At 39.4% G+C, this 25,286-nt stretch overlaps 1 protein-coding gene across 3 annotated transcripts in view; it reads left to right on the forward strand.

The window, feature by feature from the left end:
- ACVR2A (activin A receptor type 2A) overlaps positions 1–24,244 on the forward strand; it is a 75,190-nt gene extending 50,946 nt beyond the window's left edge. For 2 of the 3 annotated variants that reach the window (XM_080400077.1, XM_080400078.1), the window contains exons 6-13: positions 5,106–5,129; positions 10,897–11,040; positions 12,326–12,469; positions 14,149–14,294; positions 15,326–15,440; positions 16,772–16,910; positions 19,423–19,553; positions 20,527–24,244. In XM_080400077.1, coding sequence (XP_080256203.1) covers positions 5,106–5,129; positions 10,897–11,040; positions 12,326–12,469; positions 14,149–14,294; positions 15,326–15,440; positions 16,772–16,910; positions 19,423–19,553; positions 20,527–20,721 — 1,038 coding nt within the window. In that variant the 3' untranslated portion in view covers positions 20,722–24,244. The remainder of the gene's footprint in view (positions 1–5,105; positions 5,130–10,896; positions 11,041–12,325; positions 12,470–14,148; positions 14,295–15,325; positions 15,441–16,771; positions 16,911–19,422; positions 19,554–20,526) is intronic. The other variant, XM_080400079.1, reaches the window with a different exon arrangement.
- The last annotated feature ends 1,042 nt before the right edge of the window (positions 24,245–25,286 follow it).

Raw genomic sequence — 25,286 nt, forward strand, 5'->3', positions numbered from 1 at the left:
AGTGATCTTAACCTTCTGGTCTCAAAAAGTTTTTCTTGAGTAAAAAAAAAAATACTCTTGTGATTTTGGTATGGCTCCCTTCACTACCACATGATAGCCTTTTTTCAGTGTATCTTTTCGTGAAGACACCCAAGTATGAATAGATCTTTGTAGCTATGTCACAGTTTTGATATTTCAGTTTCAGCTGTAAGAAATTAGAATTGAAAACAGTATCATGTAATGTGAGGAGAATAACGATGAAGGAGGAAAATCTCTAGCAGTGGCTGATGCAAGACCTACTCTGAACTACTGACTGCAGGTCTGACTGCAGGTCTGACTGCATGTGTAGCAGTCTGTGATGGAAAACTGATAGGAAAAGAACATATAACAAAACAAGCACTGTTTTTGATGCAGTTTTTAACCTCAGACATCTGGTCCAGGCCACCAGACCTGTGCCAAGGAGTTTGGTGAGTGTGTGTGTGTAACTTGAATGGTTTGTTTTCGAAAAAACATAAAGGTAATTAGTAATGGGAATTTTCTTATGGTTGAAATTGGAGAAGATTTTGATTTATTGTTTTTATTTTCTAAATTTTTAGCACATCAAATAATCTACCTGGTGCACTTAAAATTTCTGGGGTAATCTTTATCCCTTTGCCACACTAGGAAAATCATGGTTGGCTACTGAAGAGGAATGAAGAAATCAAATCAAGAGTTCAGGCTTTTTCTGGTTTTGTTTTCCAACCACTTTTTTTTTTTTTTCTAGTTGTAGTTACATGTGTTTTAATAGAGACGTTATAACACTTGAAAAACGAAGCATAGGAAAGGGAGAGGTGTTCTTACAAGCACTTAGTCTAGACCTAGGAAGACTAGTAGCTGCTTGAAAATTATATGGAGAGGAAGCTAGGTGCTTTTATGAAATGGGAAAAGAGATTCATTAACAAAGAAAATCTGGAGCTCAGAAAGAGGAAGACGTTAAAAAAAAACCATTTTGTGGCTGCTTAGGAAGGAGTTAAGGTTGCGTACATATCAGTAGTTAATAAATGATTAACATATAATGAATGGCAATGTTGGTATTAAAAAAGGAATAGCTGAATGATCTCAAGATTGGACTGCTAGATGTGTGCATGATCTCACATTCTTTAATACTGCATCTCATATCTTCAGGACTAATAATTTCTTCTATAATTTATGCCAATCATTAGCTAAATGAGGCAAGAGAAAGATATGGTACTATATGTCCTTTGATTGTGGTACTGTGAGGCACAACCATGATGTGGTTGATTAAAGGTAAAACCCCCACAAATACAGGGACACTGTGAGAATGAAGTAGGAAAGTTTTTACAGATAAGGAGTCCTTAATGTGTAGTAAGTAAATAGCTTGTAACTGTCTTTTTTTATTCTCCCCCTCCCCCCCCCCCCCCCCCCCCCCCCCAAGAATTTATGGGCTATTACAAGTAGTTTCTGAAAATCTTTTACCAGAGAGAAGAATTTGTATGATAAATGAAAGCTAAGCACGTAGTGGTACGTGCTTTTTCAATGCTCAGTATACAGCCAGGTGTCCAGAAACTAAAACTGGTATCTTGTAAAAAAAAAAACAACACAAAAAAACAAAAAAAAACAACTTGGTTCTAAAACTTGGTAGCTTGTAAAAAAAATTTTTTTACACTACTTTCCTGAATTCTCACTTTGTTTTTGGAATGAGCTATCTCCATTTAAAAAAACAAAACATAAATGCAGCTCTTCTGGTGGTTTGGGGTTTTTTGTTTTGTTGTTGGTTTTGGTTTTTGTTTGTTTGTGTTTGGTTTTTTGGGGGGTAGTGGTGGGGGGTGGTTTTTTTTTAATCTTCAAGAGGTAAGAAAATGCAAATCCAGATTTTTGATATCTTATCCTGAATGGCAGCCTAAAGGCAACTTTATAATTAAAGTACAATTGAAATGAAAAAAATAGATTCAATAGTGAAATTCAAGTTTGTACTTCTGCATTCTTTCAAAGAAAGAATACTCTTATAAACAGTATGGGTTCAATACTGTACCTTATTCCTGGCTTACTAAAAAGTTGGTTTAGTTTTAGGATTGGACCTGTCAAGCGTGGGTCTGAGAGGCCGGTGCAAGATGAGTATCCATCTGATAAGGCTGAATGTTGGCAGTACTTTGTGTCTTATTCTCATAAACATTGACTTGGCAGATACGCATTTAACAACTGACAAGTCACTGAAGGCTTTTACAGCACTGCATTTAATTTTGCTTGGAAGATTTTTTTCTCTGTGCGTTCATTGTAAACAGTAATATTCAAAATAATCTAAATTATCAAGATCACATTTAAATTATAGTCTTAGACAGTGCTTTGGAACAATTACAGGAAGGCTGAAATACTCATCTCTGAAGTCTGCAATCGGGTACTCTACCTTCAGGAGCTTTTCAGTAGTTTTCCATAATAAAGTTCAGCTTGCATATCCTCAGATATGCTCTCCTGAATGTTTTACATTGACATCTTCCAGGTAATCCTTTATATCACTAAATGCGTGAGAATTAGACAGTTCACAAGGTATAAAAAAAGTAATTCATTTTATGTTACACTCTGAAGAAATGAGGGACTGTATGAATAAGCAGGCATCTTATTTGGAGTACTAGTTAGAAACAAATGAAGGAACTGGGACAATAAATTTGTAATACAATGATTTGCACTTATTTTGAACACCTGTTTATAAAGATTTTAGTGACATGTTTGAAGTTCGGAATACGGTTGTGGATAACCCAAATTTTCAAAGAGACCACACTGCTTGGTTTCTGTGGTCTAACTAGTTACAAATGTTACAATTATTTGCGTAATCCCTGATAAAACCTATAGAAGTAGTTTTCAGACAGTATAAATAGGAAGTTAATGTGTTTAAATAGATTTGTATATCTGATAGCTAATTTGGGGAGGGGAGTTAATTACTCCCAGTTTTTATTTATAAGAGTTCTATCAATTCCTGATGGAAGAAAGTGCATATTTGCATTTCTGTAATAGCCTGATACTGCTTAAACTGGTGATACTGCATTCTTACTGAAGAGACTGAGGTGGTGGTCTGTAGTCTTGAAGGAAGGGCAATGGTTTTTAAAACGGAAGGTCCATGATGTGCGTAAATCTCTTTGAAAATTTTCATGCATGTCTCATTTATTAGTGTATGGGGGAAGTTGGTCCCCTCAAGAGCAGTAGGAGTCTTGGGAGAGGACTCTTACTTCTCAGTTTCATGTTTGCAGTTTCTCATTACAGGAAGAGCAAAAAAGGTTGGATTCGTGTATCTTTTTCCTTAACTCTGAGAAATTTATGTAATTCTCAGGAGCTGGAGAATTTTAATAACAAATAGCCCTGAAAGAACTAATACATTTTTTCTACATCCACAGGAAAGATATTTGTTGAACCATTATTTCATAGGAGCGATGCTTCTTAATTTTTTTAAGTTATTGTCTGTTTCTTGACTACTTGAGTTAGTAGAAGTAGGAGTACACAGAGATAGTTATATTATTCTGTTCAGTAGCCACTCCTTATCTGATTCACAGATTGAGTATTATTTCTGTTTTGCTTGGCTGCCGTTTCTGGCAGAGGAATATGGGGGGCTTGGAGGAGGAACTTCTTCCATTAACTGTGCTTGTGGTTTGTGAACGTTGTCTGCAGAATCTTACTTGTAGTTTTTCTAAGTATATGCGGAAGAGCTGTCATTCTGCTGGAACCACCAGCTCTCAAGAGATTTGAAGGTGAAGATCAGCTATTCTGAAAAGCAGTGTAAGAGGTTAGGTTTTTTTGTTTAGCGGGGGGGGGGGGGGGGGGGGGGGGCGGGTTTTCCCCCCCTTATGAAGTGCCCCAACATATTTGTGGGCTGTACAGGTCCTGCAAGAATCTCCTTCGGACTTGGTGTGGGTGTTATCCTCATCTCCAGGGTCTACTGACCAACAGTGAGAGGAGTGATCCTCTCGGGCTTTGGTGTGTTCTTTAGTGTTCTGTCAGTGGCAGCAAGCTCTATTACAGTATTTATAAATCTGACTCCCATCTAATCTAGCCTTCAAGAAATACTTCAGCCCTTCTATTATTAATTATTTAGATAATACTAAGTGTGTGCTAGACAGTTTTCAAGCACAGAGAAATGCCTCTTGTTGGCCCTGAGCTCTGTAGCATCCTGAGTATGTTGAGACAAAGGGTGAAGGAAAGGATGATGCAGTTACGTTGCAGCTGAATACTTAAAGTGTTTGAATTTCATGCTCTTGCAACATCAACCTGATCAAATTATAAAGGACAAAGAAAATGGCTGAGGCAAAAGTACAGGAGGAGGAGGAACAAAGGTGTCTTCAGTGCTTTTCTGCTTGAATGGCAATGAGATTGTTCAATAAAAGAAGAGGTAAAAGTAGCATAAACAAGCGTGTGTCATTAAAATGTGTTTTAAGTTTCAGTAACAGTGCTCTGGGACTTAGGTTTTTATAATGGGTTTGATTCCACAGTCTGTAAACTCATGTGACTTGTTTGAAAGAATCTTTAATATTGTAGTCTCCCTTTATATATGCTGGATACAGTGTTTTCAAGTTCACTTGTTCTAGTTACATGTCTAACATGCCATATTAATTGATTAAATTTAGTAAAATAGACCTAATGTATGATGACCTATTTGTTTATAAGGTTTAGTTACAACTTAGATATTAAAAAGTTTTCATTTTCCACAGCTAGTGACTAATTACAGTGAATTTTTAAAAATACAACGCTGCCCTCTCCTGAACAGTTGGAAGCATAACAAGAAATAAGTTCGTGTAACTTGTTTGGATGAATGTTTAAATTTCTGCATGTGTTTATATACTGTTATGTAGTAACAAGATTTTTATGCACCTATAGTGGACAACTCAGGTTTTAATTATAAGATCAGTTTAGCTAATGGTCTGTATAATAATCTTTTTTTACCCATTTTTCATTGCTAACATACCAATGATGGATTTTTTTTATTTTAAATGATCTGTTATTAGTACAAGAAAGTATTGCTGTCCCCGTGAATATTTTCATAAACAATTGATTTTGTCTCTTTTCTTATAAGCTGTTTTTTCATCCCATTCTTGGTATAAATAGTAATTTCTTTTGCCTGTGTTTTTTCCCCCCTCTACAAGCACGCCTTTCATATAATGATTGAGGTAAGATGCATTGATGTTTGTTCATGGTTATGGAACTTTCTGTGGACATGTAAGAAGTTGTTTTGGTATAATTTACATATTTTTTTTCCCCAGTATTTGGGGCAAGAAATTTGTAAGCATGCGTGGTTTAAAAATACAGAATTAGTCTGCTGTTCATAGCTTCCTTCAAACGTACTGTAGTTTCTCTGGCTGTTGAGTGAAATGTCTGCAGGTGTTCATGGTGAAATACAGCAGGCATAGTCAGTTTGGGGTTCCTCAACTACAGACGAGCTCGGTGGTGTCACTGCCCCCCTAGCACAGTGTCGCAGGAGTAGTGGTAAGGGCTCTGCTGGCCATGCCCGCCCCGGCTGTGGGAGCGGGCCAGGCAGCAGGGACTGCGAGTATTGCTCTGGTCGGTGGCCCTGGAAGCACATGGCGTGTCCTGCCCGTTTCTGTCCTGTCTTGAGGCATCCGTTGTCATCTCCCACCTGTGAAATGCCTGTAACTGTCTGAGGTGTGTGGTCTTTGTGCTGTGATTGAGTGGTGTGGTGGGTTTTGTGTGATTGAGGAGCACAGAGAAACAGATGACCTGGAGAAAAATGTTCTTTCGCTATTAAGTCTCTACTTTGACTTTCTCACCGGCCAGAAGTTATTTTTACTTGTATTAAACTGCTGATGTTTCATGTGAAACTACTAGTGACTGAAAACTGTGAATTGAGAAACCTGGTCATTATAGCTAGGCACTTAAAACTGAATATTGAAAAAGTCAGGATTTTAGTTGTTATGTGAATGCTTAATTTCCGTTGTCTCCATAGGACTCTAATTAATAGCTGAATTAATAGCCTTTTAAATGTAACTTAGAAGGAAATAGAATGGTGCCATTTACTTTCCTGAATATTTTGCATCTGTAAAGAGTTATCAGAGTTCCTTCTATTTGTATGACTGTTTTGCTGAAGCTGAAGTGTCCTGCCTACAAGTCCCTAAGTTTAGGGAGTATGTTTGCAACGTATGATAAAATAGAGGATTTTGTGGGGTGAAAAAGAAAAATTGTTGCCATTTAAAAGAAATGTAGTTGATACGTACTACATGAAATGTAGTTTGTAGTCCGTTTTAGAGTAATTACAAAATTAAAGAATTCATATTCCTTTATACTGTATTTAGATCTTAACTTTACAGATCATCTGGTTAAAAATGTACTGGTCCCAAACTAGAAAGGGAGGAAACAACCAAGATAGTCATCAGGCTCTTCCAGTGAGAACTTGTCAGCCATATTCACAACAGAACTTGTTGAATAAATGTAACCAAGGGGAAATCCTGCACCATTTAACAAAACTCACATGTGCTCTGGAAGTTTGAGAACTTGCTTATGTTTTGGAGTCAGGAGAGAGAAATGCATCTGTGTACAACCCCATTTGGATAACTGGTCTTTTTTCTACCCCCTTTGTTGTACGTGATGGATCACCTGTTTCAGTTGCCATATGAGAGGCAAAACTGGAGATAAACGCAAGTTGCTGACAGACTGTGTTGGGGCAGGTCTTGAAACAATCTGTTCAGTTGGTCATATTTTTAATGGAGTTGTAGTCTCATGTTTAAGCTTCTCTCTGATCTTGAGAACCATTCTTGAAGACACTTAAGGAAACTTATTTCTGGGAGTTACCATTCTTTAATGAGTATTTTCCCCTCTGTTCTTTTTCCGGTATGACTAGTATGCAGTACCTGACAGCTGACTGCAACCCCCAGCTGTAAAAATCAGAACCAGAAAGCCCTGTTTGAGATTTTAAAACCTTATAGCGTACAACATAACTTGATATCCCTGATTTTGAGATCACTTAATGGGTTTAACGATCAATGGCTTTGAGCTGCAGGAAGAGTAAAGCTTAGTTGCCTGAGTATGATGCATTGTATGACACAGTCAGTTCGAGTGCTTTTGGCCAATGTAGCTGCTTCTGCTTTTTATCTGGCAGTAGACAGTTGTGCAGCAGGAGTGTTCCTGCTGTGCTGCCTTGTGAACTGCCCGGATTGAGGACAGAGCATGTCTTTGAGCAGGTGGAGTACTTGGGATGAAGTTACATGGGCCAGCGGCTCACCACTGCCTCTGCCTTGCAGTGCTTCTTGTGTTAATCTGCACCTTGTTGCAAACTGATGCAATTTGCTAAACTAACCTGAAAAATTTTTTTTTTATCATTTTTTTTTTTCTTTTTCAAAAAAAAGGCTTTCTGGCAACGTAGTGTATTGCCTTGATGTGCTGTGTGGTCACAATCAGCCCAAGGGAAGGGACAGGGAATGCTCAGGAAAGGGAAAGTGGGCCCTTATTTTTTCGACAGCTGTGGCAAACTGTTAGACTAATATATCCACATTATATCTTTACTCACATTATATCAGCATCCTTGGCACCACAGAGGTGATTTTTAAAAGCCATACAAAAATAATTATGCCTGTGGCACGTTAAAAATTTTTGCTTAGAAGCAGAACAAGTTGAAAATATTGTCAAGGAATGTTTCTGTATAAAAATAGTCCCTGTAGTTTTAGAGTAAATGCCTGTTGATTTTAACAAAGTTGTTTGGGGTTGGGGGAAAGAAAAAAAAACAGGAAAACTATTCTTTTTCATTATGTTAACAGAAGACAATTATACTTTGCATTTTAAATCAGGATTTGTTTTGATTTGTATGTGTGGGTGTGTGTTGCTGCTTCATAAGCATGCCGGAAGTTTTGACTTCATAGAAATGTTTCAACACAAAAGGCAAATGTGCGGGGAACCACAGGAGGTTGATGTATAAGGTAGTGGGGAAATATTTTGAAATGCCAGGTTTTTCTAAGAAATACGAAATTCAGGTATAGGAAAAGTATCGTAATCTAATGTGAAAATAAGAAGCACCAGTTTTCACTGGCCACTTTTTACTGAGTAGTTACTGCCTTCTCTCATGTGATAGATGCTTTAGTTTTTTCATTAAATCTTTGAGAAGTATTAAGTGGTCATTTGCTTTGTGGTCAAGAAAAAATTCACATAGTGTGCTTCAAAAGACTGGCAGGTTTTTTGGGTGGAGGGTATGGAAAGGAAGGGATGTTCTTCTAGCCTCTAAAGCAAAGTGAGATTTGGTTTTACCTCCCACAAATGATTCTCTTTTATTTATATTTTGGCAAGTCACTAGGTTCAAAACTTTAAGAAGTTTTCTAATTAACTGATGTTAAATCCCCAGATGCTACACAGTGCTCAGGATTCTTAAAAAAAAAAAAAAAACAAACAAAAACAAACAAACAAAACAAACAAACAAAAAAACCCCAAAAGACCAACCAAACAAAACAAAACGTGTTTTTTACAAGCTTAACTAGACTTCTGTGAGTAAATTTGGGCATCTTGTTTCTAGTTTCACCTGTAACTGTTACAAATTGATGATAGTGATTTCCTTGATGCCTGAAATATTCATAAAGGGCTTTGAATGAAAGGCAGCAGGGGAGGGAAAACTTAACTCTTAAACTTAATTTTCAGTATTGTTGTTTGTCTAGTTTAAAGCCAGTGATTTTGATATAACTGCTTTAAGCACTTGTCACTGCAATATTTGTGAAAGGATTTCATACTTTTTTGAGGAGAGTATCGTAATGTGCCTCTAATTTGAATTTCAAGCATTATATTTTCCTTTACAGTTAATGATTTGTGGAATTAGGTTACAGTTTCTTTAAATTGATATAAATCCATCTCTCAGTGAAATTTGTTCTTTTTGAAGAATGGATTTGTTGCTTAATAAGAAACAAGATAATAGTTTTTTATTCCTGCATTTAAACTACTCAAAACTTAAGTTGGATACAGAAGCACTTGCCTTCATCCTCACAATAGTAAAGCATACTTAAAACCACAGCTGTTCAGAAAATGTCTTTAACATGCACAAGATTTTTATGTTGCTAACTGAAGTGCTCAAATGCTTAACTATCGAGTACTGTCATTTGTTTCGTGGAAGCAACTACTCCAGTGTTTTTCATTGTTTTTAAAACAGCGTTATGGCTGTTACTGGGAAAAAATAGAGAAGCCAAGCATATGTTTCGGAGGCTTTTTTGAACAGTAGACTTCAGGGTTTTTTTCTGTTGTGTTCTGCGGTGTGGATGTCATTTAAAAGCAATACCTAACTTTCATTTGTATGTTTGTTTCTTTCATATGTAATATTGAGACTCGTGGTTTGGTTTTGTGATCTCCATAGACCTGCACTGCCACTAAAAGCAGCTGTTCACCCTCTTCCCATCCATGATGTATCTGTCTGCCCCCAAGTTATCACCGCTGGCATTGACATTTGCAGTTCTGTATAGTAATTTGGACCGAGGAACAAATCGTGGTTTAAACTAATTTGGGAAGGGGGTGGAAGGAGGGTGGAGGTGTATTGGTAATTCTACTTGGTGAGCACGGCACACTAGAGCTTCTTTTCCTGCGGAAAACAGGGATCAGACAGAAGAGATCATGTTTCTCTGGTTCTGTGCATAGGGTAATACCCTTTGATGCAGAGGCATATGGAAATGGTCTGATGCATTTGTTTATGGTAGGGAAGAAGCTTACATAGGTACAGGCTAATGTAACGTGGTAGATAGGAGAGGACAGGACAGCCCAGACAGCAGCATATCTTTGGCGGTACAGTAGAAAATCTACTTGTTATATTCAAGATGATATGTATGATACAGACTATGTAAGAGATGTACAGAATATAAAATACAAGATATTCCACAAGCTGTTGCATTTTCTTTCCCAGAAAGGGAAATTGTTCAAATCTGCCCTAAGATTGCTGGCTATATGGATAGCTGCATAGAAGCTCTGTCTCACTTGGAATTGTACTTCCCAGCTTGTGTTGTCGTATTTGAAAAGGAATTATTGGGCTAGCCCCTCAGTAAAGTACGACTGCTGTAAGATGGGAAAAGATAATATCTTAAATTTTAATTCTGGTTCTGTTTCTGGAACCCAGCCAAGCATGCATGTTTCAGTAACATACTGGCTATCTACATTAGTAGAAGCTGGGAGCACTGGAAATGGATCAGTAGGTTGAAGCATTGGCGCTGTGGTTCCTCGCACCACCATCGGCACGGCTTGGAGGGTTGGTACTTGGCTTCCCGTGCTGAACATGTGTGCTGGGCGTGTGGTTCAATGGTTTCTGAATGAATAAAAATTGTTAGTTACGTATTCGGAGACCTTGTAATGGCACAGCCTGCCTACATACTGGTTTGCAACCTTATGTCCCCAGTAAGCAGTGGAGTTTTTGAAGTAGAGATGAGCTGGTATCAACTCAATGACTTGTGGGAACTGTCGGTAGTGAGGGGCTTCACTTCAGCTTGGCGCTGCTGCCCCCAGCCCATTGCTGATGTAGACATCTTCTGTTGCCAGCTGAGAGCTGAGGGATGCAGTGTTAGTCACCTGGAAATGCACTTTTTAGAGTCAAGGCACTAGGCCATCGAAGGAAAGGATTGAATAGGTCACACATGTCAAACAAACCAGCCACCCTCTTAAATGTATCAAAGGTGCTCATTTGAATTCTGTCTTTTAAAAAAGTAACAAGTAAAGCTTGATTATCTTTTTTCCTTCATTTCTGCTCTGCTTTTACACCTGGTTAGATAGATTCATACTGTAACTGTTGTTATGCTGTTGCTTGCACGTTAATTTTGAGCATGTTCTACAATCTCATTTCTCTTTCCTGCAGAGGAGGCTTGCTGTTTTGTTTCTGGTTTGTTTGGGAGAATTTGTTATAAGGAGGGTTGGGTACATGGTGCAAGTCTCTTCCAGTTTACGAGCCTTTTAACGGTTTTAACCTCATTTCAGGATCCTGGACCACCACCACCTTCACCGCTGATGGGTTTGAAGCCATTGCAGTTACTAGAGATCAAAGCTAGGGGAAGATTTGGTTGTGTGTGGAAAGCTCAACTACTAAATGAGTATGTTGCGGTCAAAATATTCCCTATTCAGGTAAACACAAGCTCTTAGTGTCCTGTGTGGCTTGTAATATGTTAAACCAGCTTTTCTAGTCACAATATGAGGCTTCTTTGTTTAGAGAATTTTCAGTATATACTGTAAATCTAGATAGAAATGTCTTGAGCTTAAAAATATGCAGAAAGAGTTCTGTTGGATGTAAAATAAGTATTTTAATGTAGCAAACATATCATTAAAACATAAACTCTGTGAAACTTACCTGTACTTCTAGTCATCAAAATACATATTTGGCATGAATAGTTTTAAGGAGCTCTCACACATCTCTTGATCAGTTGAGAAGAAAGAATTTGTTAATATTTTTTAATTAAATTGTACTTAGAAGGGATGTCCTGAAATGCAAACCTGTAAAGTGATTGTTCCAATTACATACGTCTCAATTAAGTGAAATAATATTTACTTCCCAGCAAGCAACCTGTGAAAGCCATCTTTTACAATAGATTGTGCTCATAATTACAAGATCCAGTCTAGTTAAAGAGTACAAAGTGATCATACACGATGATACTAGGATAGATTTTGCATGAATTAAAAACACCCACTGCTACTTGAGGTGAAGAAATGTGCTTGTGTTTTCTGATGATTAACCACTTGTTGACTTGCTGAATAAATACACCTGCAGGTGGTTCTAGGAGAAACGGCATGTATTTATGCTGGTCTTAGCCATCAGCACAACATAAATTAAATCTGAGACTTTATTCATTATTTTTAATCAAGGAAAACTAATTTTAAGTCTTTATGGGCTTCTTGTGGATTAATAAAATACAAAAATTGAACCATGCTCTTAAGACTAAAGCAATTGTAATGAATTGCATTACACAGACTCCAGCTCTAATCTTCAGCTTTCTGTGTTTCTGTGGTTCGTGTCTGTGGGAGTTGAGGTTGTGTTCAACAGTTGATATTTGTTTACCACAAATTTAAGTTTTCCAGACTATTTTCCACTATACGTGAATTTAATAGACATAAAGAAAGACAGTTTTTCATATTTTTGTATGTTAGGTCAGTAGCTTGTAGCACAAATACTGTTAGTAGTTTAAACATTTGTAATTTTTAAGTAATCAGCCTCATAAAGTTAATAGCATACACTGTGCTTCCTTTCCTTTAGGTAGTAAATCCTGTCTTGCCAGAAAAACCCACGTTTCAGTCATTTTGACAGATCATTTACAAGTGCACAGTAAATTGTAGGAGGAAACTTCTGTTGGGGAAAGTACCTTTTATTCTCATTATTATGGTATGGACTTGGTTTGTTGTGTTCTTTTGTTTAAAGGACAAGCAGTCATGGCAGAATGAATATGAAATTTACAGTTTACCTGGAATGAAGCATGACAATATCTTGCAGTTCATTGGTGCAGAGAAAAGAGGCACCAGCATTGATGTCGATCTCTGGTTAATTACAGCATTTCATGAAAAGGTATGTTTAGTTCTCAGTGTCAGGTTTTTTTTTATGATTATGGCAGAGGAAGACCAGCCTTAGAAATTTGTCATAAACGTGAACTTGGGTCAGTTAAAATAGTTTTTGCTTTACTTGCAGTTTGTCTCTTTGCATTGGATATGGGTTTATTTAAATCCGTTTGCAGCCAGCTGAGGAAGCTGTCATCAGTCTCTACTTAATAGAGGAGTTGTAGAACACAAACAAAAATTCATTCTACTTTGTTGCTTTTTAGAATGCATATTTTTGAGTATCCTCCATCTAAACCTGCCTAAATCAAATACACTCCATCTTGTAGAGATGGTGGTGGTGTTTGAACTTGTGTTAGTTGATTTAAATCTATAAGACTCTATGTATCAATTCTATTGTGATAACCACAGTAAGAAACATAAATACATGTAATTAAGAATGTTCACTGTTTTATTTTCTCCTTGGATTATTTTTTAATGCATGTAAATGTTACAGAGAATGTAAGTACAAAGAGGGAAAAAAACTAACCAACCAAACCACCCCAAAGTTAAATTTAATGCTGAAACAGGCAGGGAGGCATTAGGAAGATGTTACCTGTAGCAGATTTCATAAAATATAAATCTGTCTAGTATGAACAGGCTAATGCGTGAAGGCTAGGTCGTAGATCATGCTTCTAGTATTGAATGTTACATTCTTCATTCTGGCATTTTTGTCCCAGTTACACCTCAGTTTTAATAATTTAGACTAAAACTATTCAACTATTTAATATTTTTGACAGATCTTCACAATTGAGAGATAATATCAAATTAATTTACCTTTCTGAAAGGTCATTGCCATTTTTTAATTTGGTTTTTGTCTTAAGAGTTTTAAAAACCTTGTTACTCTTGGAAAGATGGCATCTGAGATGACTCTTAATTAACGAAAAATACATTTCTTAAATTTTATTTCCAAAGTGTAGCCACCACACTTCGAGAGCTGTGTTCGTTTTTTCCCTTTTGTATCATTTTTCATACAGCAACATGTGACACAGTGACATTTCACAAACTGGGTAATGTGTAAAGCCATGAAAATGGGTTTATAGAGTGGGCTATGGAAGTGAGTTTAAAGAGAAGAGCTTTATGTTGAATAACTTTTACTTCACGTTACCTTTTTGTATTTATTTGGAGTGTATATTTCGCTCTGAAACTGTGTTGTGGAACTGGAGTTCATTGTAGTTGGTCCGTAAGAAAAGAAAACCTGGCCATGAAAGGTCCTACAGAATGGCCGTATGCAGTGCAGCGAGGTTCTTGAAGGTGAATCTAACCTGTAATTTTCTGTCCCTGGAAGATGATAAATCACGTTAGTAAAAGCAGGGTTGTCTGGATAAAGAATTGGCATATCTCAGGTCTAGCTCCCATTTCTGGTACTGACAGTTAAGAGCAGTTCCTTGTCAAGTGTGCCACCGAAGTGGAGTCGGTTGTGCTTTTTGCTTGTTGAGGTGGTGTGTGGGTGCCTCTTGATTCTCGTTATGGACTAGAGATGATGCAAAGGTTAACGTTGTGTTGTGTGAAGTAGCGGCTGTACGGTCTGTCAGAAAACAAAGGCAGATAGGCATATCGTGTTCTTTAATGATGGAGGCCATCTAGAAGTTTTCTTTATGAGTAGAAGAGCATGACATTGATCTTGTAACTGTTTTTCTTTTTGCTGTGCAGGGTTCATTAACAGACTTTCTCAAGGCTAATGTGGTTTCTTGGAATGAGCTATGTCACATCGCTCAAACTATGGCTAGAGGCTTGGCTTATCTTCATGAGGATATACCAGGGCTAAAAGATGGACATAAACCTGCCATCTCACATAGGTATAGTATATGTAACATACTTTCAGGTGATTTTTAGTATATTAACTTTGAGGTAAAGGATATGAAACGTGGATAGATAGGAAGTACTCAGATAATTAATCTGTGATATCTTCCTTCCAGAATTCTAGAGCGCCTCGTAAGACAGATCTGCTCAGCCAAAGCAAAAATCTGACTAGCTGATTTTTTTAGAGAACTTGGTGATTGTGGCAAATGTCATAAGTTCTTTTTTTCTACAATTAATTATTTTAGTACCCTCTGCAGTATATGAAATAATTGTCATTATAACTATTTGAAACAACTTTACCACGCTACGTATCTAACTTTAAGTAATACTGAATGCCTTTAGACAGACATTTACTCTAAGTGGTGTTAGGCCTGTTGAGTGTAATTGCTGGGGTTTGGATTAGGTACATATAGAAAACTATTAATAGAAGTAGGGAGCTGAAATTATAGTGGTAACCAAAATGAAAGATAGGCATATAGAGAAAGAGAAATAGAGATACTGCATAATTAGGAATTTCATGAGCAAAACTGTTTGACTGTTTTGGGGGAGCAAATGGGGGAGGGGGAGAGATACATACAGGACAGATGGGAATCCCTGGATCAAAGCCGTTACCTTTTTGTTTCTGCAAGAAACCATGTATCTCCTTGTTAGAAACAATCAAGATTCATTTTCTAGAGTGTTTTGTTTCCTTCTATTTAAAACAAAAAGTAGTTGTAATTAAAGCGTGCAGTAACTACACTTTTATTCTATTTCTGTATTGTACGTGCTCAGAAATCTGTATATATTTCAAAACTTAGCATAAAATGATAGTTCCAGTTGCTGTCTTATATATTTCCATAAAAGTAAAAGTGTGCAAGTGTGCTCCTAGATCTTACTATTATTCTTTTGTTGTTTAAATGGAATGCTTCCTGATAATTTTCTTGCCTTTCATATTATAATGTTCTTTGGTTTATTATATTATTTTTCCTTAGAATTTTATATGGTATTTCATGTTCTACATCTCTAATTTTTTTCCTTAAATTGAAAGGGACATCAAAAGCAAGAATGTGCTGCTGAAAAATAACCTTACAGCTTGTATCGCTGATTTTGGTCTAGCTTTAAAGTTTGAGGCTGGAAAGTCTGCAGGGGATACACATGGACAGGTAAACAATTTATTTACGTAAGTGATATAACTGTTAACTACGTGTGGATGGAAATCGATAGGTTAGGCATTCCTCATGGACAGGATGCTATATCATCAACCAGATTTTCTGTGACCTTTAAGGAATGTGGTAATTTGTGCTTGCTTCTCACAGGCTAAAAATTAAATAATTCTTTAGACAATTACAGATCACAGCCTTCCTCTCTATCTCATTACATGGCCCCTCTCCCCCCTTATTTTCATTCACTAGAGGATTTGGACAAGAAAGCATGGTCTTGCCCTATTTTATTAATTGTTCTGAGGTGTTCAGAAATTGAGGCATGATACTGGCAGCCAGTCTCTAACTTTCTGACCTAGCAATGGTTGCTTTCCTGAAATGGCAGCGGCACTAATCAAGCACTTGTCGTACGACAGGAGCTGTATTAGTACCATGTACTTTTACAATAACAAGCTTGAGCTTAGAGCATTACCATTTCTGGAAAACTAGGTTTATTTAATTTGAGGTAGAACCTCACAGTTCATGGTTGAGCAACAAAAGTAAAATCCATACGATAAAATGATAAAACCTCAGTAACACTGCTTAAGAGAAACATAGCTATTACCATGAAGGTTTAAACAGTGGAGCAGATATTGTTCAGACTTCACGTCTTATGAGTAAATCAGAACATACATAATTTCATCACTGACTGTGGCCAGAAAGAATGGATATCCCCAAAGATTTCATTTAACAGCCAATTTTGTGCAAGTGGTTTCTTGTAACTTTCTCAGTATAAATTGCACTTCAGTAGCTACTTTCGCTTTGTATTTTTGTTACTGCTTTTGTCATGGGGAGAAGCATAAGCACATTTCATGTCTTACGACATGAAAAAATAAGAATAGTGGCCTTCCTATAATCTAGAAAACAATCATAGAATAGTTTGGATTGGAAAGGAACTTTAAAGGTCATGTAGTCCAATCCCCCTGCAACAAGCAGGGGCATCTTCAGCTAGGTCAGCTAGATAACTTAAGGAATGGCAGTGAACAAATACATAGAATTGTTATGCAAATGTGTTGCTTTAAAATGTATTCAGATTTTCCTGCTTCATAAATATCCTTTATAGGGCCTAGTCTGTACAATTTTTTCTAATTCCTCTTACCTACTGTGGGATATAAGAATAGTAGAAACTTCCAAGATTTAGCCTTAAGCAGGGATAACTATGGCTATTTTAATCCTAAAATGGCTTTTTTAAAAAAACAGTACTGCTCTACAGTGTTATTATAATTGGCACCAACTAGAGCAGTGATTGTGGTCATGTTGATTCTTAGTGTACAAATGTTTTCCTGTCTTTCAAGGTCGGTACACGAAGGTATATGGCTCCCGAGGTACTAGAAGGTGCTATAAACTTCCAAAGGGATGCGTTTTTGAGGATAGATATGTATGCCATGGGGTTAGTCCTCTGGGAATTGGCATCACGCTGTACTGCCTCAGATGGTAAGCAACATATTTGATCTGTGGAAATATTTAATGTAATTTGTGAGAGGTACATTTAAAGCAAGAAATTGGAAGGTAGATTATATGTATGTAATAAAATTTGATAGGGGTGGTAGTCCTATGGGGAAGTGAATGGAACACCGGCATCATGTAGTCACTTTATAATTCAGTCTACAGTATTCGGCATCACAGGTCAAAGTTTTCTGATACATGGGATACCTGTTGTATTTCTTCTCCTGGTCATGGTAAAGAAGAGAGAGAATTACTGTGGACCTCCTAACCTAATATATTTGATTTTTTCTGAGTTCAGCCTGACGGTTTCCATGCCAGTCAGTTTATCTTAAAGGTATTGCTGCTTTTCATAAACAAAAGCTCTGATGAGGTTAACAAGGATACCCACCAGCACCTGCTGGAAGGCGATGTCTCCCGCTGTACCCCTTGGCATCTAGAAAGCGACCTGCCTCTTAGTGCCGCCTGTGGAAGATGTGTGTAAACGCTTACTGATGTCAGGGATCGGTTCCCAATATAGCAAGGCAACACAAGGCTCAAAACATGAAGAATTTTCATAGGTCAGCATATGTGTTATTGCAAAGAGCATCGACGCTGTTAATGACTTTCTAGCTTCTCATTAGCATATGCAGGATGCCACCGTGGCCCTTCCTGAGTCGTGGTGAACTGCTCCTCAGTGCATCGGGAAGTCAGTTGTCTGCAGTGAGACACAGAAAAAGCTCTGCTTCTGTTCTGGTTTAACTGCAGGTGCCAGGCTCGGACTGTCCCTCCCTGCCCTCCTTCTCTCTCTTTGTTGCCACTAGTGTTACATTAGTTCACCTCCTACAGATGTCAGAACTTCTAATTAATTGTTCATAGCTTAGAGTCTGAAAGTACAGTAACATCTGAGAAGTCTGCAGCTGGTACTTTGTTAGCTGTGGGTCCATCACAGTTGTTTTTTCATAAAGCAAACTGTTGGATCCAGTTTTTAAGCTATCAAGAAAAGATACGATACCCTGTTTGAAGTATGAATAGTGTTCTTTATCTTTTGTAAATAGAGACTTTTTTGGGGTGCCCAGAATAAGTCAGGATTAATCAAGAACAAGACAAATGACAAGGCTTAAAAATGTTTGGGAGAAAGTTGCATTTTCTGTACAGTCTTTAAAGCTGCTAAATTCAACTAAGTAAATATGGCTGTTTCACTTGGGCTAGTGATGTCATTTGTCTTAAATCTCTCCTGCGAGAGCCCCGCGTGTCTGACAGGTACCCACATAAAAAGCCAAGATGTACTGGAGAGCTCGGCAGAGCAGCACGTGGCCACACCGCGCCGTTCTGCTCCAAGCCCTGCTTTTCTGCCTCAGACGTTCCTCGCAGAGCAGAAGCCCCTAGGGAGATTTTACCCTTCTAAAAATGTTAAGCTGTTTACTAACAGGATTGACACAATCTTGCAGGAGTCTGAGGCTGTCCCGTGGTCTGTATTGATTGTTCGTGCCTTGGTCTCCTGTAAAGCATACATTCCTACATTTTGCTAGCCGTGTCTCATAGGCTCGCTGGCAGGTGTGGTTACTGTTCCAGAAAGTGAAGGAGGCATCGCTGAAGGAAAGCAGCCTCCCTGAGTCACAGCGTGGTGTCGCTCGGCAGGCACAGCTGCCGTTTGCCTCTCTGCAAATACGCTCAGGCTTCTCATTGTCTTTTTTGAGAAAGTATCTGACGTGTTTGACTGAGGCTCACCAGCCTCATCTGTGCCATCCCGTTATTTCTTCTATCTTCCTACTCTTCTTTTTTCAGACTTTTGATCTGAGAGCACAAAACCTCTTTATTACATTAAAAAAACTCTTTATTATATAAAAATATAAAACCTCTTTATTACAATTTATTACAATACCACGTTACTGTAGAACCTACAGCGATGTAATAGTAATCTATAAAGCTTGTCCCTCTGTTCAGTGAAGAGTGAATATTAATGTTTAGCTTCCAACATACCTTTGTCCTGGGCCGTGTGGGTTGGAGGAGGAAGCACGTTACATTCACGCAGGGATGCAGCAGCTGCTGTCGCCAGCTTGTCTTCTCTAGTGTCCGCGGTACTGGAAACACCAGTGGCTATCGGGGTGGCTGGGGACCAAGTGTGCCAGCAGGTGTTAGAGGGGTGCAGCTTTCTCTGACCAGAGGGGTGAGTTGTTGGAGGAGGCAGGGGAGAAGCGGTGGACTCGAGCCTCCCTCCCCCTGCGCGTTTTGAAGGTTTCACCTGGGAGGGAGCTGTGCTTGGCTGCCATGTGCAGGACAGCAAAGGCTTGTAGATCCCAAAAACGCCGCTGCTGCTTCCTTAAAACCTTTGTCCCTGCTTGCTGACAACCTGTCAGAGGGTCAGGTTTTGATGGCAGCAGGAGGTAAACGGCTCCAGAAGATTCTGATTATGGACTACATTTCCAAGAGACCAGTCTGGTTTTCTTATATATTTTCTCCCTTTTATAAAGCAAAAAATTGGTCTTTTAACTTTTTTTTTCCTTTTTCTTTTTATCTATAGGCCCAGTAGATGAGTATATGTTGCCATTTGAAGAAGAAATTGGACAGCATCCCTCCCTTGAAGACATGCAGGAAGTTGTAGTTCATAAAAAGAAGAGACCTGTGTTAAGAGAGTGCTGGCAAAAACATTCTGTAAGTAGCAACTGAGTTCTTCACAGCTGTGTCATGATTTGAATTCCAAAGTTTTGTTAATCCTATGTTGTGTTTGTAATGCTGTCTTTTAGGAAGAATTTAATAATTCTAGGAAGAATTAAATGGACTTTAAATGAATGTGTTCTTAACCTTAAAATATTGTCTCTTGGGTGATTTGAAAGTGATATTTTTTCACTTCTTTTAGTGAAAGAAGAGATGCTTGAGAGTAAACTTTCAAATGTATATGTTAAAATATATTTAACAAATACTAGTCTTGATTTACTACAGGAACGCTACAAACTAAACGCAGTAACATAGGGTAAGCAGTGTTGTAGGAGCAGTTTCTGGGGTCAGTTAGGGAGGAATCGCACACGTTCCTGATCTGGTTTATGGCTAGAGAGACTTGCCGTAACGTCACTGCTTATTCCTGGTGCTGTCCTTTCTCCCAAGAAAACTGGTTGTTAGAAACCATAGGTGATGCTGTTTGTCTGCAAGAAAAACGAGTGTGTGTTACCACCCGCTCCTGGCGATCAGCATGTTGCTGCTCTGGAGAAAAGTTAACTGCTCACCAATACAAAGCCCCTTCTGTGCCGCTTTGGGGGCGGGGGTGGGGGGGTTCATTGAAGTTTCTTTCACTTGATCACTGAAGAACTTAACCTCTTTTATTGCGGGATCTTTTCAAATACCATGGTGACTTTACCAGCACACTACCACAGTGTCTGGTGACAAGGTTTTTGCTCACTGTTGTTTATATTGTTTAAATAGTGCAAAATAAGTAAGATGTAAGGCCCCGTATGACATGCTGGGTTTCGAAACAAATAGGGGGCAGCTTCCCGTTGAACAGGAGGGTGGCGGTTTGGCCACGTGCCTTAACATGCAATTGTTGGTTAGAATCACCAGGCAACCCCGCCTTCATAAAACTTGCCGCTAACACCGTATCCCGTCATTTTGACTTGGCTCTGTGTGCTCGCAGGGGATGGCGATGCTTTGTGAGACAATAGAGGAATGCTGGGATCACGATGCCGAAGCCAGGTTGTCAGCGGGTTGCGTAGAAGAACGGATTATTCAGATGCAAAAATTAACTAACATTATAACGACAGAGGACATTGTGACTGTGGTCACAATGGTGACAAATGTTGACTTTCCTCCCAAAGAATCCAGTCTATGATAGTTGCACTGGTCATGTCACTGACCACCGGGACTCTTCACTGGAGCTGCTACAGCTAACGGGACTGCTCACGTCATTACTGTTTCTGTGTGAAAAGAATGGTAAGTCTCTCTGGAACATCATCAAGAGGTGTTTTTCCTTTATTTCCCCCCCTTCCTCCTCCCGAACCTGGATCCGTGAGACTTTTTGCATTCCCTGCTTACACCTGAAGGACACGTGACGGAGAAACAATAACACGCTGTTAAGGAACTTAAATGAAGAATATGGACCTGTACTGGCTAATCAAGCATTTTAAAAACTGACATCAGATTTCTTAATACCTGTCAGAAGAGACTAATTCCTTAAATGAACTACTGTTATTTTTTTTAAATCAAAACATTTCATTTCAGATTTAAAAAAAGGGTAACTTGTTTTTATTGCATTTGCTGTTGTTTATAAAAATGACTATTGTAATGCGAGTATGACACAGCTTGTGAATGTTTAGTGTGCTGCTGTTCAGTGTACATAAACAAAAGTAATCAAGTGGGATATAGCAAAGAGGCTTCCAAGTATTACTTAACCTCCCTCAACAAGGTATACCTCAGTTCCACCTCTGCTAAATTATGAGATTGATGACACTAACAAAATTTGAATAATAAATCGATCCATGTTTTGTAAATGATGTATTTCAAATTCACTGTGTTATTTAAAAAGGGTAAGCTATGCTTCATGCCAACAGTAAATGGCCATTCCTAAAGCAGTGTTTTTAGCCTTTTCTTGTACTAGCTTGTTGTGTATAAAAAAAAAAAGTGCTGTTTATTGAAACAATTTTCCTTCCTCTTTTAGTTTAAAGCTTTTCTCTTACCTCCATTTCCCAGAGTATCTCTCATACATTTATTTAACTGAATACTATTTAGGTTTGCTGTGTCTGAGGAATATTTGAAAACTTAAGCATGACTTTTTTTTAATTTTCTGTGAGCTATGACACTGGAAAGCTCTGAATTCTTGTTCTTTTTTTTTTTTTTAAAAAAAGAAGTCTTTTCCCTATTTATGTTTGTGAAAAGGTCTGCCTAGTGTGTTTTCTGTTTCACTAAACAGTATGCAGTGGGTTCTGTATCACTGTTCCAGGATCACCTCAGGAAGCTCAGTTACCCCGAATTCCTTCCTCTCCGCTTTGAGATTTGCAACTGCCCTCTACTTAAAGCTTGGTGCCATCTTATCGGAGTACTACTTCATGTGTGTGACACGTAGGTTTGTCCTAGAACCCTAAGAAAAAATTCTAGCCACAGATTTCAGATTATAAATGCTTGCAAATTTCAGGGATAATTCAGTTAACACTTACAACGTAAAATATGCAGTGACTATTTAGAGGTAACGAATACCAACATCCATAGCACAGACTCACAAAAATGACGAAAAACATTGAAATTGCTTTCACAGCTCCAACATTCTTTCTGAGTTTGGGAAGTCATGCCTTATATTTAAATGACAAAGTGACTGGTAGACAGGTGCCAAACATTTCATCCTTTACACAAACTTCCCAGTAAAACTAAATTTTGTAAACCTCTAGAGTACAGAACAGACTATAGCTAGTAGCATGCCATGTATTTGAGCATTGTTTTGTTCTTACACCAATGTCTTTCGAAAGAAGCTTTTTAAATGTTGCAGTTAGGAGCTCACTGTGAATGTTATCTCAAAAATTGATCTGTACAAATACTCTGTTTTACACGTACATGAATTTAATCTCTGGGAACAATAGGAGACGTTACAGATAACCAAGACCTAGGTCAGCATGCTCTGGCAGGGAGGGGAAGGAAGGTGTAGCCGTGCCACCTGTGTCCCTGCGCTGCCCGTCCGGCTGTCACACACGTGCCTGAGGCTCCAGGGAGCCGGGAGCGCCCTGCTCCAAAGGGGTGGCTGATGCTGTAGGGTGCAACTCCGTGGTGTTCAGCTTGGCGATAAAAAGAAAAAAAAGCAAGCAATCTAGTTTGTGGCCGTTTCTTCGATTGACACTTTCCTTTTGCTTCCATTTTTAATCCAGGGATGTTACTTTACGCACACAGCAGGGCGTGAATGTAGCTGCTGAGTTCTGAACAAATAAACATCCATTCGTACTTCACCGCAGACCCCTGTGCTCCCAGTAAGTTTTAACCCCTTTAATGAAATAAATAGAGATGGTTTAATAACGCATTAGTCAAGGTCTAATGCAAAAATTGGTCATGTATAACGCAGCATCTGCACGTAACCCCTTACGCTGGTGCCGCCAGCCGGAGGGGCAAGGGCTGAGGGCTGGGGTCTCGCTCGCACTTCGCCTCACCGCCCCCGCACTCAGCCCGGCCCCAGGGGGAGCGCGACAGTGTCCCTTCCTCCCTCCCTCTCCTGAAGCTGCTGCTGGGTATCCCAGGTTGGTTCAGTGGCACACTGCTCTGAGTTTCCTCATTTTTAACAGTGTAATTTAGTGTCACTGTGGAAAGGATGTTGATAGTACAAGTGTTTCTATTTGGTGATGGTGACATCCCCGGAGCTGTTCTGGTCCAAGTGTTCTCGCAGGCATTTTGATTGGGGTTTTTGTTTCATGCCTAGAGCATTAAGCGTGCGAACCGGGAAGTTGGCAGCAGCACCTTGAGAGTGTAGATGAGGGCAGGACTCTGTGAGATCCATGCTAGCAGAATCCTTCGGCATTATTTACTAGCAGGCAGTGACCATTCTCCCTTCATGTCCTGTGGTGCTGTGGCACGAGTTCCACTGGTCACCCTGTCCTCTGGCGTGTGAGGCACGGCCAGGCCCCTGCCCTGTGGGCTCAGCCCGCTGTAGCGGTGGCTCAGACCTGCCCCCAGCCTCGCCAGGAGCTGAAGCCTGGTGTTACTTTTTACACTGTCTTAGAGGGGAAGAAGCTTCTGTATCGTGTCCTGTGTGACTCTGTACTTAAAACTACACATAGCATTTCAGAGCAGAGACTCTGCCTGGGAGTTGTTGAGCTAGCACTGTTACTTGTGGTTGTGTTCTGGAACTACACTGCGGGGACTGAAATGCACCGTTTCCTACCTTCCATCTGAGATTTCCAAAAGTGGGTGTAGTTTTCAAATACCAACTTCAGGTGTGCCAACTGAATTGTAACCAGACAGTAATAAGACTTTTTCCCATTCATTTTAACATTTGACAGAATAAATAGGGTTACCGGTTTGCTCTTTTTCCAGCTTCTCTTTTTTTAACCTTTTTTACTACATTTACTTTTAGTAGGAACACTTGGTACAACATGCAGAAAGCTGCAATATACCTTCATGGGCAAAACGATTCAAGTAGTATCCTTGATGGAACATCATTTACCTCAGATACTCAACCAGCAGTACTTTTTTTTTTTTCTCCCCCCCCTTTTTGTTTTTTAATGCTGTTTCAGTCCATATACTATTCGTTACCTCTCAAGATTTTGGTAAGCAATTATTTTAACTTTACTCTTTGTATTTGTCAGTGTTTTGGGCACAGGTTGTTGTACTACTGTCAAAAGGTACTTGCTGTTTTTCTGCAAGTGCTAAAAACAAACCAACCCCCCCCCCAATAAAGTGATTGTTAAATATTGTACAAATGAAAATGTATACTCTTTCTCCCCTATTCCCCCAAAAAGTTAAAATAAAAAATGTGACTACTATGACTTGCATATGCCTTTTTTCAAACTGTGGGAGGAGACACGTGGCTGTTACTATACATGCAGCCACCAACAAGCTGGTTTTTTTGGCAAAAAAAAAAAAATAAAAAACAATAATTGGGAAGACCTCCCAGGTGGGGAAGCAGAGGCAGAGTCCACATCAGCTGCAGCCCTTGCAGAGGAGAGCTCTCCTCAGGTCCCGGGGCCGTAGTCCTCGCCCAGCAGCACCTTGAGGAGCCAGGCGTGGTTCCTGCGGTGAATGCACAGGGTGGGCCCCCAGCCGCTGGCAGAGGAAGGCTCCATCGGGGCTACGTAACTCCGCTGCTGCTGTCCCCTGGGCTGGAGTCACAGCCTGGGTGGGCTGGTCAAAATGTTTCCTCACGCAGCCATTCCTGCGCTGTAACTGCCGTGCTGTTACAAGTGGATTGGGTTTTTTCCAGCCTGCATTATTGCTGCCTAACAGGATGCGATTTTCCAGTGCCAGGGCCTGCAAGGTGAGTCTCTGATGAGCAGCCTCTCGCTCCACCAGCTGCAGCCCATTACTGAGCCACTGGGCAGGGGCACAGGGAGCAGCTGCTGTAGCAGGATTGATCCCCAGCAATAGCCCTGAACGGGCAGCTCCCTTGGTCAGGCGCAGCAGTGAGCTCACCCAAAGTAACTATGGAATGAAACAGGCATCACCATCCCTGCTCATGAGTACTGCGTAGCACCTGAACTCCCTGCTCCCCTAGTACGGCATAACACCTGCATTCCCCTTTAGGAAGACTATGGTGTCTTCCTTTAGGAAGACATGACCTACACAGAGACAGGAAGAGATTAGCCGTGGCTGAGTACTTTCCTTTCTGAGTAAGTACTTCTGCAGAAAAACCTTGCAACAGCCTTTTTATTTATAGTTTGCCATGGCATTCCATTCTGATAGCATCACAGAGGCTGCCCCAGCCAT

The sequence above is a fragment of the Falco punctatus genome (genome assembly GCF_963210335.1).
Source record: "Falco punctatus genome assembly, chromosome: 8".
In the NCBI taxonomy this organism is placed as follows: Eukaryota; Metazoa; Chordata; class Aves; order Falconiformes; family Falconidae; genus Falco; species Falco punctatus.